Source organism: Neodiprion lecontei, chromosome 6 (genome assembly GCF_021901455.1).
Source record: "Neodiprion lecontei isolate iyNeoLeco1 chromosome 6, iyNeoLeco1.1, whole genome shotgun sequence".
Lineage (NCBI taxonomy): Eukaryota > Metazoa > Arthropoda > Insecta > Hymenoptera > Diprionidae > Neodiprion > Neodiprion lecontei.
The window spans coordinates 19,779,233-19,795,798 of NC_060265.1; the positions used below are offsets into that span (position 1 = coordinate 19,779,233).

The 16,566-nt window shown below is 33.9% G+C and overlaps 1 protein-coding gene, 3 long non-coding RNA genes and 1 other non-coding gene across 5 annotated transcripts; 2 read left to right on the forward strand and 3 right to left on the reverse strand.

The window, feature by feature from the left end:
* The first annotated feature begins 83 nt into the window (after nucleotides 1-83).
* On the forward strand, nucleotides 84-4,024 carry LOC124295201. The gene is made up of 2 exons (XR_006905096.1): nucleotides 84-1,121; nucleotides 2,043-4,024. It is a non-coding gene; the product is annotated as an uncharacterized LOC124295201 (long non-coding RNA).
* LOC107226972 lies at nucleotides 1,933-4,575 on the reverse strand. Its single transcript, XM_046744281.1, has 3 exons — nucleotides 4,140-4,575; nucleotides 3,710-3,900; nucleotides 1,933-3,629 (listed from the first exon to the last, which is right to left on the reverse strand). Exons 1-3 carry the CDS (start codon nucleotides 4,229-4,231, stop codon nucleotides 3,190-3,192), a joined length of 723 nt encoding a protein of 240 aa, XP_046600237.1. The 5' UTR covers nucleotides 4,232-4,575; the 3' UTR covers nucleotides 1,933-3,189.
* Nucleotides 4,576-6,341: 1,766 nt separating this feature from the next.
* LOC124295206 lies at nucleotides 6,342-8,670 on the reverse strand. The gene is made up of 3 exons (XR_006905102.1): nucleotides 8,521-8,670; nucleotides 7,912-8,221; nucleotides 6,342-7,218 (listed from the first exon to the last, which is right to left on the reverse strand). It is a non-coding gene; the product is annotated as an uncharacterized LOC124295206 (long non-coding RNA).
* Nucleotides 8,671-9,824: 1,154 nt separating this feature from the next.
* Nucleotides 9,825-14,372, forward strand: LOC107226977. Its single transcript, XR_006905095.1, has 2 exons — nucleotides 9,825-9,909; nucleotides 10,201-14,372. It is a non-coding gene; the product is annotated as an uncharacterized LOC107226977 (transcript).
* LOC124295200 lies at nucleotides 10,857-12,784 on the reverse strand. Its single transcript, XR_006905094.1, has 2 exons — nucleotides 12,259-12,784; nucleotides 10,857-11,858 (listed from the first exon to the last, which is right to left on the reverse strand). It is a non-coding gene; the product is annotated as an uncharacterized LOC124295200 (long non-coding RNA).
* Nucleotides 14,373-16,566: the final 2,194 nt, after the last annotated feature.

Sequence of the window (16,566 nt, forward strand, 5' to 3'; positions counted from 1 at the left end):
CATCATTGCACTCTTTGACTAGCTGAGGTAGTCCTTCCGATTGTTTTTCATCTTCATTCTTTATCTTATGTCGAAAGTTCCAAAACTTTATTAGTAATGGTTGTACTAAGTAGCGCCACAGGAGTAGGACTACTGGTGCTATCACACATGGAATGCACACCATTTTTAATGTGTGACTTGAACTGTTCGATGAAAGGTTTGATCAATCGAAATCTGTAATAGCAATGAACACAACTTTCTAAATTGATTAAAAAGCTTAGCCTATACTTACGATAGAACAAGGGAGACCAGAAATATTGACGAATTGACTTTAACGGACAGGTTCAGAGCATTGTATTTGATTAGGGGAATGTAGAACAGATTTAGAGGTTAGAATTTGGAATCAGTATCCAGTGTACAGATGAATTTATTTTGTCAAGTTGAAGAGTATTAATGGCCTTGAGAATTTTACTATCTAGAACATGTTGTTATTTCTTGGTATATATTAATAAGCTTGCGATGTGAATTGTTGAGGCATTTTGTAATTATCAATTTGAACATACCATGTGAAAAAAAAATTCTGTTGGATAGTCTGGCATGTGAAGGAAACAGGACACAATAAATGTGGTTAAAACCTGTCAAAATCAAAACTATCCGAGTCCCACGACGGTTATTCAGTCACTTGACTAAACAAACGTCATTTATCGAGCCAGTCACCTACCGCTGACGCGTCAAAGGGATCGGATCACGTTCGTAAGGTATCTGTTCTAAGGGTCGCTAATCACTAGTGTACAAGTTTTTTTTTCGAAAGACTGTTACAGTCATGGTGAAAGCATGGTGGAAGGATTACACTTGTCTACACTATTTATACTAGGAGCTTTTCATCTACGAAATCAGTGGACACAGTGCGGCATAGTCGAAGAGGATTAGATAGAGAAAACGGTGCCATAAGGCCGCAACGTATTTTTGCGTACACGGCGTTCCCTACTCATTTCTGCAGCGCCTGTCTTAAGTGGGAGCGTAAACAACAGCCCTCCTCACCCAACTAGACAGATGAATTGAAGGAGTGTGGGTTGAAGAATGAAACCAACGATGAAGCCAAAATATTTGGTTATCGTAAAATTAATTTTTATTCCAAACAGGTAAAAAATATTTCTATGGCATTCGACACATCGTTATCCAATCATAAGATATACTTATCATTCGATAGTCAATACTTAATGTAAAATTAAATTTGTATTGTAAATTAATTAGTAAATCGTTTCATTTTTGAATTGTGCTCAGACTTTCTTAATGCTACAAAAACGCGGTCTGATGATTCGACTCGGCCAATGGCGTCTTATTCTTAAAAACGTTTTTAAAAAAGTTGTCACTTATGTGCAGCATAGTTCAATCAATGCACATACAAGTTGAATTAATATTTACCAAAACTGCCGTTACATTTTGAACATGTATACAAGAATCTATAATAAGTTTGAATTGGCGTTCCCAATGCTGCAGAATTTAAAAAACTGTTTTCTTGCGCATGTACTAATTTGTTGGTCTCTGCATACTGTTTCATATTGATAAATAACTGTAATCCTCAAAGGACGTATCGGATTGAATCATCAAAATTTGCTAGCACTTTTCACAGGTATGTTGCAAAAGATACCTTTTACAGAGAAACCCATCAATATAATAAATGGAATTATTTTCAGTAAATTGTTCAATGTGAGATTCTACGTATTCATGTGATTCATGAGCAATTGGTACTTCAATAATAATAGAAGAAAGAAGTTAAGTCGATCAAATAATTTATCCATATCCGAAAGAAACTATCCTGTCGAGTCATTTTCCAAGCATTTACAGTTGAGTCCCCAATTTTGTTCATTCACAATAATTGAGCAGCAAACTTTAGTCTCATTTTTGAATATTAATCTGATAATGTTTGTGTGAAATTTTTGGAATGATTCAAGTTGGCTTGCCCACTGCTTCGTATATTTCTTTAACCAACTTCAATGAACCATTCCTCCTTTGTACTGTAATAGGTATTCTTTCTAATTGTGTCTCATTTACTTAAAAAGGTGCAGTGGATCAAATATGATGCAGACGTTGTGACCATTCGATGTAAATAAATGATTAATCTGCGACTATTTACTTTTTTTTTTAAATCTACAATATTTAAGACTTTGATAAAAAAATTATGGCTTTCACTATCAGTGCTATTAACTTGAGGACTGCATCCAACGTATCAGAGGTTTTGTTAGAAATACCTTTAGTACGTAAAAACCAGTACCCAACAGCCTCTTTTACATTTATATTCATAAATGTAATCATACAAACTAAGGAAGTTTTTGCTGTATTTAATGTACAATTCTTACAATCATCGTTTACTTCAATGAATTTATCAATGTTTTCATCTTAAATACTTCTGACGTCAAGAGAATTTTGTTGAAAAGAAGAGATCCAACCGGATAAACTGAAAATTGTCATTGATATTTGCATATTACCTTTATGGAAGGTAGAGTGAACATTTTTCGGAGAAACCTACAAACCTTTGAAGTGATAAATAATTGAGAACACGATATTATTGAATGTTTTGTCGTATCAATTGTGATACTTGCTACTATTAGCTTAATGTAGCTGCGTTGCTAACAACATATGAGCCTAGATGATTTTTTCCTTTTTTTTTTAGATCTGGTTTTTTTTTGTTGTACCTAGTTTTAGTCTGTTAATTCTGCTAAACAATGCAGTTATCATTCTTCTTTGAGCATTGAGGCGCATTGTTTCTAGTGTTGTCATTATCTGTCTTTTGATATTCTTACGACTAGGTGTACTATTATATTTAATTGGCATCTTGTCAAGTGGTGGTGTCGTGTCACTAATATATGATGGTCTGTTGTCGCTAATTGAAGCATTACACAAGAGTGGTTGTTCATCCTCTGTTGCAATATTGAAACAAAGTGCAGATGCACGAACAGCCACTGTAGATAATGCAGAAACAGCGGCAACATCCAGAATATCATCTTCGATCAAATATAAATACATTTTTCACCGTGAATACAATTTTCTTAATAACTATGCACAGTTGAATAATATAAACTTATAAAATTAAGACACATATGATCAAACATGTTCTATCGAAATTCATGTATAATTATTTGGAGTGATATCACTAGCATAATCAAACGCTTGCTTTGTAGCTAAGGTTCTATTTTATTTACATATGTTCTAATATGTAACTATTGGGTTTTTTGGATCATTGATAATATTTACAATTATTTTCCTGTTTTCATCGGAGATTATTATCTGACCTATGTTATTGGCGTGAATATTGATTATTTGTGTTCGTGAGGGTGATACTTTGCCCTGTTCTGTTGTTTCTGACAAATGCGACTCTGTATGATTATCTGTAATTCGGAATTCCATCTGCGTCCGTGGGGGTGCTACTCTGTTCTGTTCTGTTGTTTCTGGAAAATGCGATTCTGTATGATTATCTGTAATTCGGAATTCCATCTGTGTTCGTGGGGGTGATACTCTGTTCTGTTCTGCTTCTTCTGGCAAATGCGATGCTGCATGATTATCTGTAATACGGAAGTCCATCTGTGTTCGTGGGGGCGATACTCTGTTCTGTTTTGCAGTTTCTGGCAAATGCGACTCTGTATGTTTACCTGTAATTCGGTATTCCATATCATCACATATAATAACGAAAAATGCATTGATCAAAGTAGATAATACAAAATTTACACACCTTCAACAGATTTCTGACTGTGTGATTTTTCGGGCGATTTTTCGTTTGGTTTAATGGTTGGTACAGCGTTTTGGACTAACAAAGGCCTTGGAAATTTCTTTCTAATCTGGTTATTGTCAAAATGGTCTGTACAGATTCGAATGCTACCATAGCAATTCTTTGGTCCAAGGAATTTCAACCATTTTTCACGCCTGTAAACAAAAAAATGTATATGACAGAGATATAGTGCGCACTGATTACACGATAAGGTGTAATTGGATAAGTGCCGCAAAAAATGAATCTCAACTTCAAGAGTAAATATATAATTACAAACTAGTTACATCGTTTTTATTTTATCCTCACCACAGAAATGGTTATAGAGTAGTTTTCGACGATTAATCAGAGATTAAGATTGCTATGGAATATTACTTTCTTTCAGTAAAGAACTTACGTTTCGGGATCCTTCGGTAATCGAAAGAAGGAATGTTCTTTATCGGTGCTTGACATGCTTCGGCATCCTTTGACGTTGCACCGTAACACCATTTTCCAATTTTGGTATTTACAAATATCACTAATTTCAAGCCTGTTGGGTATCCCCGGTATTCACCCTGCATTCATACTACTATTGGCGTCCGTACCTAACATGATCGCACTGATGAAACAAGTGATAACTCACGGCGCTGCCGCAGCGTGACGCTGCGGTAGCATTTTGCTGCCGTAAAAATTCAGCCTGCGAACGCTCAGAGTAGTTCCTGAAATCGCCGGAGTGACTTCAACAGTTGGAACAAGTTTGAGCGAAGCATCGGCCGGCGTGATTCGCATCATTCGTGTATGAGAAATGTGCGCGGAAAGACGCGGTCGAATGTCGTATATTCAATGCGCGTACTCTATTAATCCAACTGTTTTGTCACTGTGAGTGGACACGATTATTTATAAATAAGTTATGTGGTATAACACGTTCATCCAGTTATTTGCGATGCTTTCAATCATTTCGTATTTGTTTTATTCTCAATGTTTCGTTACGTTGACGTTACTAACTTCAACCTCGTGCGCTGTGCCGTACAGTTTGTGTTCAAAGTGACACCGACGATGAGCTGACATTCTGACAGCCGGTAAACAACTTGGGTAAGCCTCGGCATACGATTTACTACATTCAGTCCCTGAAATATTGAAGTTCTTGCAACTGTTTAGCACTTTTAGACGTCTTCTTTCAAATAATGTGTGTCCAATATGTATTAAAGTAGTTCACCATAAAAAAAAAAATTTGTCCAGATGAATCCGCACTGAAAAAAAGTAAGTTTTTTTTTTGGTTAACCACCCTAGTACATATGTAATATTTACATAATGTGGCAACCTGCAATCACGCCATTTGATGATATTGCAGTCTTCCCAATTAAAGTCGGAAAATTCTAGCAATTCCTAAAGTGTCAGAAAGCTATCCTGAAATGTCCTAAATTACACGAGTTACCCTAAAAATTTCGGGAATATCGACAGTTTTTTTCTTTTCCCATTTTCTTTAAGTTTTCAGTACAAAGTCGATACTATAGATACATTACCTTTACTGACACCAAGTCTTGAATCTAATTGGCATCAGTAGACTGAAATATTTCACCAAATTGTTGCAACTTTGTGCTGTCAGATCTCAAATTTGATCAACGGTCAGTATTTGTTGTCAATTGAGTAATATTAGTGCAATTAGTGATTGAATGAAAGACAATCGTTATTTACTTCGTTAAATGAGACTTTTATTACTAGTGAATAAGAGAGTAGGTAGGTGAAAATTGGTTCATTTGTACAAGTCTAATAAAACAGATCAGTATTAACTGATTACGATAACAATCGACATGAATCATTTGTCAAATCAGCAGAAAGAAATTTAAGTACTTGTATAGTCTTCAGTGTCAACCCTGCCTTGATTCAAGAATTGGTGAATGGATCAGCATTTTTCTTCACCATAATCAACTATTAGGGATACTTAATGAAAGAGATTAATGATGATTTTAAAGTACAGACATCAGCATTAGTAACTGCGAACCATATTTTTTCAAGTAGTCGCAAATTGGTATTTTGCCACCAATGATGTAGTGAAGCTTGCACCAGCATGTGAAGCTATTCATCAGAATCCTTGTACATCTACCTTAGTCTTCGTCTCTCTGGTCGCTATGTCTGCTCTAAAATTCCTAGAGCTTGATCACCCAGCGATGAAAGGAATGAAAGTTGTTTGGGTTCTTACGATTTAGAAGTTACGGTTACTTAATAAAAATGTGGGCTGCTTTTCTACACTTGGTATTAATGTCACATGCCTGTTAATATTTGTCACTGGTGTCTTTTATTGAGCTTGTTATTCCAGTAAACTCATTATCATTTTGAATCCACTTTTATTTATTATACTTATATAATAATGAGAAGATGTTACTATATTCAGAAAATTAGGAATAATTTTTGTTCAATTTAATTGCTTTTTTTAATAAGCATCAATTTTTGTTAAATGATAAAATTGCTATTCAATTTTTTCAACATTGTATGGATTTACTAAATTTAAAAAAAGAATTTCTTCCTTTTTTGAACAGTTTATACCCCAGTTAAATTAATTAGTGAGCCTGCATCAACAATGAAAATGATTTATTTGCCTTACATGCATCTGAGTGTAATATAATTCGTGATTTTCAATAAATCATATTATATCAATATTAAAGGTACGTGGACTCATAGGTATATGGATCATCATTTTTTTACCTGTAAAAAAATGATCACATTTTAGGAAATAGCATTCAGTAGCATTCATTTCAATGCAAAGCATTGGGGTATCTTGACTAGCATCTTGGGGTCTAGCCAGCTAACCAAGTTAATTACATACTGCGGTTTGCCTCTTTGTGGTATTCTCACCTGACAACCACTCACCAGATAAAACCAATTGCATTATTGCCGAGTTTTATGAACAGATTCTACCTGGTTCACAAGTCATTCGATTTCATGTATTAATTAATTTAATTTATTTGTTCGTTAGAAATTAACGTTCAAATCTCCAATGAAATTTGAAGCATTCACTGAAATAACAATGGAGCAACGCGCTATTTTAATGATGATGCTAAAGCTAGCTGTGGATTCACAAGAATTTCATACATGCAGTGATTATCATGGATAAAAGCACTCGAATCAATGATGTTTTAACATTTCTAATACTTATCTACTGATTCAAATAATTTGATCATGAAAAATAATCTGTATAAGAACTTTCAATGAATTGACGGCTTGCTATCGGCAACTAACATCAGCTTCAGATTTCAATGTAGTGTATTTCCACAAAATAAACAAATGGTCAGCCATTGGTGCTGGTTTATAATGTCCAGATAGAGATCATTTAGTATGATTTATACTGTATGTGTCCATCCTTTAATCTGCTGGCGGTCGGGATTTTTTTTCGTTGATACATGCCTAGTTTGGTGGGATACGTCCATATAATCATCCTCCAATGTTCCCCGGATATGTTCGAATCATGGCAACACCACTATAGTGGTGTTGTCGGCCGTCTAGAGGTTAAGGAAATAGAATGCGATATTGTACATAATTTTATTCACGCTTTAAAAGTGGTTCTCGAAAGTAGCTAGTTATTTGTATTATTAGTGCTCGTTATGCATCTAAGATTTTTTTCTTCATTAGAATCTTCAGTGTTCCCAGTGAACTGTAGAAAAGCACATCGCCGTGCACATAGACACATAATGGGTTTCAATGTCAGATAATTTGCAAACCGAACAAAATCTATTCTTAGAACTCGACAGTTTGTTTTGTCTATGTTCCATAATGGCTCCAGAATTTTTTCAGAATTCTCAGTGTCTTGGAAGATTGGAAAATTCAACTAAATGTTGGTGAAGTGCAAAATGCTATGCATTGTGTACTTCAGCCAGGTTTCTTCCAGAAACTGAAAAGAAAAAAAAATCAATGGGCCAAAACTGAATTCAGTTTAATCAAAACTAAAATTTTAGCAGTCGTAACGTAATATATAATTTTAGTTTTTATCAAGTTCTCAGCTCTTTTGTAATAGAACGTGGAATCCTCCTTCAATATAGAAATGGGAGCTTTAGTGCACAGAATTCCGGGCTGTTCGTACCGATTTTTTCAAATGAAAATAATTTTCACATTTTCTTTCGAGTAAGACAACACTTTTCGTGCGTGGACTTGATACTCCGCGGTTTTCAGGCATGGTTGATTCCGTTAAAGCTTACCTTTACACCTCTCCGCCATCTAGTAAAAACAGGTGGGAAAACAGTCTACGTTTGTCCATACAAGTCCCTGTGATATTTATGCGAAGTTTTCGATGAAATCCGTCAGGTAGCGCTGCCACAGAGGTATTCCAAATGCAGCATATTTGAATGTCCATAACAACCATTTCAGTGTTCGTACAGAAAATCTCATGCCCTGACTGAATTCTGCAGTCATTGAACTGTTCAGAAGCAGATAGAGGCGTAACACATCACACGTACGCTTTATAGATGCGTGGTACTGTTGACTGAAGATATACATAGACTGCTAGCCCTAAGTTATTAGGAATGCCCTAAGTTAGCCCTAAGTTAAAGGAATTAATGAAATAAACTGAGTAATTCTCTTTATTAATTTCGTATATCTGACACACGCGCACGCACACGCACACACACACACACACACACACACACACACACACACACACACACACACACACACACACACACACACACCATCACTTCGGCTGCAGTTTTCGCGAGGTTGACAGCATTGGTAGTACTGTTACGTTCTGAGAGGAACGTTTCGTGTCGATTCTGATTCGCTGCGTGATTTAAATTATTCTCCTGACTTACGTAGTTGGTATATATAAATCTCGGGAATCCGCTGATCAGCTCCTCAGATCTTCTCGTTCAACTCCCCTACAATTCTGAGAGTTTGTTAGGTAAGGCTCGTGCCAACAATCACTACGCGTGATTGAAATAATTATTTATAACACTTTAACACTTGGGTTAACTACACATTTATTAACGATCTCCTTCTAGTTCTCAATGGTAGGTTTACAGTTGTCGTACAAACTGATGTTAATCACTATCGCAGTCACAAACTGTTAATAAGTCTCGGAGGTTCTGAATTACTTATAATGTGATTTGATTCTAGGATTTCGGTAAGGTTCTGATCTGTTGTCTATGATGTCTGAAGTTCTTCTGTTCTATTCTGTTCTCTGAAAGGGTTGAATTGGAGGGAAAGTAGGAGGAGTTCAAAAAGAGTCGCGGTTTCTCACGGGTCTCGGATGATTGGTTAAGGATGATGAAATAATTGGGAGTAAGGTTTTTGATTAGGACATGAGATCTCGGTGGGGGATTAGCGCGAGGTGGTTGGTTTAGGGAAGCAAACGGCGAAGCGCTAATTGGTCTTATCGTCATTAAAATGAAGGTGCTATTGTGTCGCTATTTCTGGTGAAACCGGCCAATCTGGGCAAAGAAATACACCAGAAATAGCGACACAAGTCGACTTGAGTCAGTAAATGGAAAGCACCCACCGAGAGTTCCCATGGTTGGGGTCTTAGACCATACATTTAGGGTATTCACAAACACATGCATGTACACTACGAACAGAGACGAGTGATTTTCGCCCCTTGCATTCTCCATAATTGAAAACTTCGAGCATTCATTGGGTGGAATGGTACCTTGGATGCAATTGTTGTCGATGAAGTAGCTTTGGTTGACCAAAAATGAGCCTGAAGTTAGGATAAAATATTAATAAAATAGCCTCAGAACAGCTGACACGATGCGCTATTGGCACAATAAACGTGGTCTCCGCCCGAAACTACTAGAATCATCTTTTGCTCATCTACTAATGTTGTGAATTGTGCAGACACTGAGCAACTATTTCACTCACAATAATTTTTTAGTAAAAATGGTTGAATCGCAATCCCAACTTGTAAATTAGTCTAAATTCTGCGAATTTATGCAACGCAAATCAGTTGTAGGTGTGTTATACATACACTGACACAGGGATATGCATGTGAATTTCCCCACCATGGTTACCTCTCACAGCCGTGCTTGACTGATATACTTATGTTAGTATATAGATGAGTGCCGTGCTCAAAGCACATAAAAAGCCGGACATCCCGTGTCTGCTTTTAGGTTAGTAGTAGAGATCGGTTAATTTGAATCGAGGTTGTTTATGACCGTCATTGAAAGAATAATTGATTACAGAATAATATTACTTATTGTGAAAAAGTAAGTGCGAAATATTTCTTATTTCTATAATAATTTTTGTCAATTTTATAGATAACTATATGTCGTTAAGAGGGTGCTCTGGTTGATTTCGACGTTGGTATCTCGAAATATCGAAGTCCACGTATCTCAAACTCGAAAAAGAGCGAATTTTATATGCAGTTCTGAACATAAACGCTCCAATACATTTTCCATAGACGCAGAAATTAAGAATAAAAAATAAAGAAATTCAATTCAACTTGTAATTATTTCAGCGTATCGATAACAAGGCAATCTTTTTGGTTTGTTTTCCAGATGATTTCGACCCAAGGGTTAATAAAAATATGTGGGTATGGAACATTTGGTATGGTCGGTGTTGTGTTAATACTTCATAATGAGGTTCAGACACGTATTCGCAAATCCGTATGCTACACTGAGGCTTTTAAATATCTTCATGAGAATGAAAAAGCTGTTGATTATTTTGGGCAACCTATAAAAGCTGGCTATGCCAATAACTATACCGAATCTGATTATCAACCAGACACAGTCCTTTGGTATAAAGTTCCGCTAAAAGGTCCAAAAGGCAATGGAACATTGCTTTACAAAGCTATTAAGGACGAGAAATGGTCGTTGTCTAAGGTGGAAGTTGAGTTAGAAAAACTTCCAGGGAAAAGATTTCTAATAATAGACAATATTGAAAAGAGCCTAGAGTCTAGTGAATAATGTGTCATTTATACAGTAAGTTATTTAGAGGAGAAGTTTTGAAATAAAACAATAAAACTTTATTTCGGAAGATTGGTTTTCCCTGGAAATTTTGCGTGGGTCTTTGTTTTGTGCAACATTTCTCTTGCTGTTGTTTATACGTATTTGTCACGTAAATAAATCGTGATGACTTTGTTGAGGAATAGTTTTCATGTTTCCTAATTTTTGAATCCTTACTTTCTCAATATCATATTGTGGAATAACAAAAGTTGATGCTTATGTTTATATATTTCAGTTAGATACAGATAAATCTTCATCAAACAACTTTTTCAGAATTATTGGTTGTAAAAGTTCTCCGTGTCAAAGTTTTCTAGTCATATGTAGTTAATTCGATAGTTGTTAGCTCATGCCAGAATCAAATGAAGTATTATATATATTTATGTATATATTTACATAACAGCAGTTATTCATATAATCAATTTTAAATAAACCAATGACAAATTTGCAAAGATTTATCATTCTGGAGGAAAATTTTTATTAATCGCCATCTTGTCTTGAACGATTTCTTTTAATTATCATTATCATGTAGATTATTTCGTATTTTGATTTTTTACAATTTTCAAATTACTTCAATCTGTCTGATCGATAAGTAATTATCACACTTTTACCATATAATTGTTATTGTATTTTTCAGTTTGTTAATTCTATTTATCACTTGTTTACCTTATGTAATCAAGGCAGTTGTAAACAATAAATAGTATTTATATATTTCATAGACAATATACGTAAATCTTACCAGATGGATGAAATTAATTTGTGGCACAAACCAGTTTTTTGGCCAATGGTTTTAATGCCCATTAATTGGATAATTTTTAGTATTCGACGGAATATAGTAGCTCTCTATATGAGAGTTTGAGAATCAGAACTGTTAAAAATAGTTTACATCAAAAATCAAATTCGTGTCCTTAAATTTATACTTGAAATGAAACTGGCAAAAGTAGTAGAAATTTGTTATTTATACAAATTTTCGACGTTTCAATTTTCGTCCCGTTCTACCAATACTTGACAATTGAATGACCATAAGCAAGAGGATGTGCCCAATGAGGTCCTACAACAACTGGTCCGTGAATGAGAGGTGCTGGAGCAACGAGTGGTACCGAAACTACAGCGGGTCCAGGGCTGATAAGAAGATGCCTCTTATCACGGGCCTCATTATCCAACGGGGCACTTGTGACAAATACCCCGCAGAATAGCGCAGCGAAGAGAGTTAGCTGCAACGTAAAAATATCCCAACAGTATAGATTAGACACTTATTACCCAAAGAACGATTCCTTCTTACTAACAAAATCATTTTGGAATTTATCGGTTGTATTTATTCTAGTTGAATAAAAAAATTAAATCAATTCTAAACGCGATCGCAATACTGACGATGGGTGTAAAATAAATTACCCGATGAAAGATTAGTCTTGACTTTGTCATTTCTTTTTTCTATTTGCAATAGAGAATGGAAATCATTTACATAAGGACTAGAAGTTGAATTTCGATATGCATCCTCATTTTTGTTTTTTTCCAGAAAATTGTACTGTATGAGGCATCTAAACTTTTTTATGACAATACCGCGGTTTAGTCCTGAGGCTAATTATTGATTAGATGTATGAAAACGGATCTTACCAACAGCTTCATGTTTCAAATTGTAATTGTGTAGACTACTTCGAAGATCAAGTCGTACTGTACTCTCTTCGATCCGTTGCCACAGTTTATATATGCTACGGAAAGCCAATAAACAGCATCATGGTCAATACCTTTGTGTTAACATATTCGAGATATCTTATTGTTTGATTTATAAATTTATACGGTAAAAATGTAGGCGTATATATTATTCTTAGGTGCACTCATTGACCACCTTGTATTGATTTGTCCTTAACTGTGATCAATACAAGTATCACTGCTTCAATTAGCATGAATAATGAGTTTTACTCTTCTGTGTAACGGGATGTCTTGAATTTACATTCAATCTATAAAGAGATAATCATGAAATATTATCACTACCGCAATCATATATATCTCACGAGTGCTTAAATACGTATTATTGTTTTCCTAAAGAGACCCTGTACAAAAACTATGCTCGAATTTTGGTATGAGTTTTTTCGAAAATTGAGATCCTCAGTTGATTGAACAATATGTACGTGATTTACAGTGCCAATTGTTATGCAGTCAAACTCGTTATTTTTTTTTTGTTTTTAATATGACATAATACTTTATTCATTTCGTAATTACATTTTGTAATTTCTAAATTTTTGTCATAAGAAAAGCTTATGTTGCCTATACGCAATAGTATCTCATTATTCATAGATGGAATGATCTTGAAAACTGATATCTATTAGCAATACCGTTTCCAGGACCTTGAACTAGAAAAAAAAGTAGTAATTATACTACGCTCACCACACCCTTTTCATACCATAATCTGATACTAGACAAGGATGTATCCAGGAAGAAATAGCTTGCTGCATCGGCTGTTTGTATATATTTAATCTTATCGTGTAAGCAGTCACTTGTAAGACATTCACTTTAGATTTATGGATCTATTGTGTATCCATTTCTAATTCCAGATGACTCATTATAAGCACAGCATTGAATGGCTACATTAATTCGCTAATTAAATTGAAATTTTTTTTCCATAAACCGTTCACAGTTGAATCACAGGTCTTGAAAACTTTCTCAACTAAATATTGGCATTAAACATTTCTATTTTTTTAATGTAGGGAACAATGTTGTGTCGTTAAGTTATTCAATCATTTCATCAAATATAATAGATTGTACCGGAAAAATAAACTTAAAAAAGGGAATAAAGTTGGTAAAGAATTTGATGGGCCCTTGTAAGACTTTCAAGTTTGGTCATATACATGTATCTTACCTGCTTATGGTGATGTCAATGTAGGGTTGAATGTTTCACACGCTTATCGAATTAGTTTCTTGCACAACAAATTACCAATTGAGTAAATTTGCAAGAGATCCAGTTTACAGTGAAATATATCCTATGCAATAATGTAACGAGCACATTCAAATTTTTACCAATCTGAAAAAGTTTTACATGCGATCCACGTTTATGTTATAATTTATTTGTTTTCCAGTATGAGACGTATTATAATATTATTATAATTTTTGATTAAAAGTTTAAATTGGATCTGTTGCAGTGATACGAAAAGTTGGATGATCCATGTTTTGTAACGAAAAATGAGCGAATAATTTATTAGACTGATTTTGTTTATTATACAATGTTACAAGGCTAGCCTACGTTCCTTTACATTCTAGCTTTGCTGTTTTTCTTACGATTGTTGATCATGATGGAAAATGCATCACTGCTCCAATGTGGAGGAGATGTTTTGATTAGGAGTAATACAGAAGACTAACTTGTTTATAGGTGGAGAATAAAAATATGCATACACGTGGGACATTTAGCAAGAACCCACCCAAACTTTAGCATCTAATATTCTTTATTGTCTAATGACATTGAATTGGCATAGTAAGGCCAAAATAAGATTTAATATTTTGAAGTAAATCCAAATTTTGATGCATGAAAAGTAGTAGAATTTGCCCAAAATGTTCCATATACATTTATATGTGGAAGAAATGATAGATTGCACACAATCTTGATTTACGTGTTTACTTTTAGTACATGTTCATTAATTGTCCACGTATACATCAGTAGGTGATGTTGGAGAATTCTTCAAATTCGTAAGTTAGATCCGCGATGCAAAAATCGTATCAATTAACGGTGAAAACAATTGACGCAACAAAAATTTCTGTTAGAAGAAACGAGATCTATTTTGAACTTGTTCCTAATGTGAAGTTGCCAGAGGAAGATTTTTGAAATCTGATTATACATTTTATAAAACCAAGTAATTTTTTTAATGTGTAAACTCTATTTGGCACATAAGAGATGTTTACATTTGATAAAAGTTTTTAAGTAGACTACTGCATGATGCAATTGTTACTCTAAAACGCAACACTGGATTTTCAAATCAGCAAATTAATGTATCTTGAAACCTACACTATAAACAGTTACGTTGGTCAACCGTATTAACCCGTGGCACCAAAATTGGTTTGTGCTCTTTTCTTCTACGAAGCTTGTATATATACCTATATAATGCCTAACTGTCCATATATATATATATATATATATATATATATATATATATATATATATATATATATATATATATATGTATATATGGAATATTATATATACATATATATATATTATATTATATATACATATATATATATTATATTATATACACATATATATATATATATATATATTGAATACCGCTAATGCATGACACTTAACTGTTAATATTCATATTTGTTGTTTTTCAAGTATAAAAATCGGTCATCTTTAAAATATGAACCGTTGGATTCATGGTACTTAGGATGAGCAAGTTGTATAATCTTAGTGGAAAGTTCTAATTGTTAATCAGCATTCATATGTATCTCACTACATTGTTTTGCGTCAAAAAGTGTCATACATTATTGAGTACTGTTATGTTTTTTTTTTCCTTTTTTTCTTCTGCAATATACATTATTCACCCGTCGCATATAATAATATATTTTTTGTGTTCTAGTTATCCAAATATATATATATATGTATGTGTGTGTGTGTGTGTGTTATAGGTATATATATATATATATATATGTATGTATTATTCATGTATACATTTATCCTAATTCTTGTGTAGAAATAACTCTTTTTATTGTATCTGTATATTTTATGCGGCACTGCTATTTGGTTGGCTGTGTGTCAAAATATGTATAATACGCTATGAAAGAAAAAAGGTTATTCAAATGCTTAACATTCATGAAAACTGCGCGCTTTACTCAACGAGTCGCTCAATAGATGGGAATTTTGCAATACGGATATTCAACTTTTGACGTGATTGTAGAACATTTGTGTTGCACATCTTCGAGATTCAAACACAACAGACACATCAATAACACTTCACTAGCCGAGACTAGCGTGATTAACTATATGAATAGTACATGCAATTACAGGTGTTGTATACATATGTTTACGGTCAGTTTTGGAAATATTTGGAAACTGATGTAGTAAAAACAATTACGTCCGCTAGAGTATAGACTTTAGCTTTTCACTAAAAAATTTGGTGGGGAGTAAACAGTTATGTACCTGTAGAGTAAAATTACAAAAATTAGATTCCTATTTACACGAAGGTCTTGTCAATCACAAGTTTCATTTATACTATTCAAATGAATTATCTAAGAATTGCTACTTTGGTATTTTGTTGTTACGTATTACAGTATAGAAGAACCACCAGTATAACAGAAAAAAAACATATTTATACATATATACCTGTATAGCATATTTCGAGATATTTACTGTGTTTATTTAAAATTTTTGTTGTTTGATTTATTATACAATTTTTTTTTAAGTTCCGGTTAATTTGATAAGCTGAATTTCTTTTGTCAGAATTTACTTTTATAATTAAGTTTAATATATATTATATATTACTAATAGTTTAATAACACACAACGTAGACTGTGGAGCGAACATGTCATTCTGAATTCAGACTGTCGTAATTTCTTCTGTGACTCCACAAGGGTATTATAGAGCTCAGTGAAAAACTTTGGATACTAATGAATACAGAGAATTATTAGTACATATTCTATCGGAACAAGCAAATGTTTTTCATAGCAAAAGTCTACAGCGATATTTTTTAAACAAAGTCGATACAAATATTATTCAGATGAGGAAGGTAATATATTGTCAACATAACTCAACTAGACTGCTTATTTGATAAATGCAGGGACATAGTACTTTCAATACCACTGTCTCACACCTAATATTACTTATTGTTTCGAAAAATTCATCAAATTCATAAGATGAAATGAATCATAAGCAGTCGACGAGTCATACCGTGTTTGAGCCCATTAGTTGTGACATGTGTTAAAGGATACGTGCAA

What these genes read in the sequence shown, in the direction of transcription:
- LOC107226972 (XM_046744281.1), bottom strand. Translation starts at nt 4,231, where the DNA reads ATGGTGTTACGGTGCAACGTCAAAGGATGCCGAAGCATGTCAAGCACC. An exon ending in TTACCGAAGGATCCCGAAAC is followed by an intron (nt 3,901 to 4,139) that starts GTAAGTTCTTTA and finishes TTTTGTTTACAG; the next exon opens with GCGTGAAAAATGGTTGAAAT. An exon ending in CAGTCAGAAATCTGTTGAAG is followed by an intron (nt 3,630 to 3,709) that starts GTGTGTAAATTT and finishes ACCGAATTACAG; the next exon opens with GTAAACATACAGAGTCGCAT.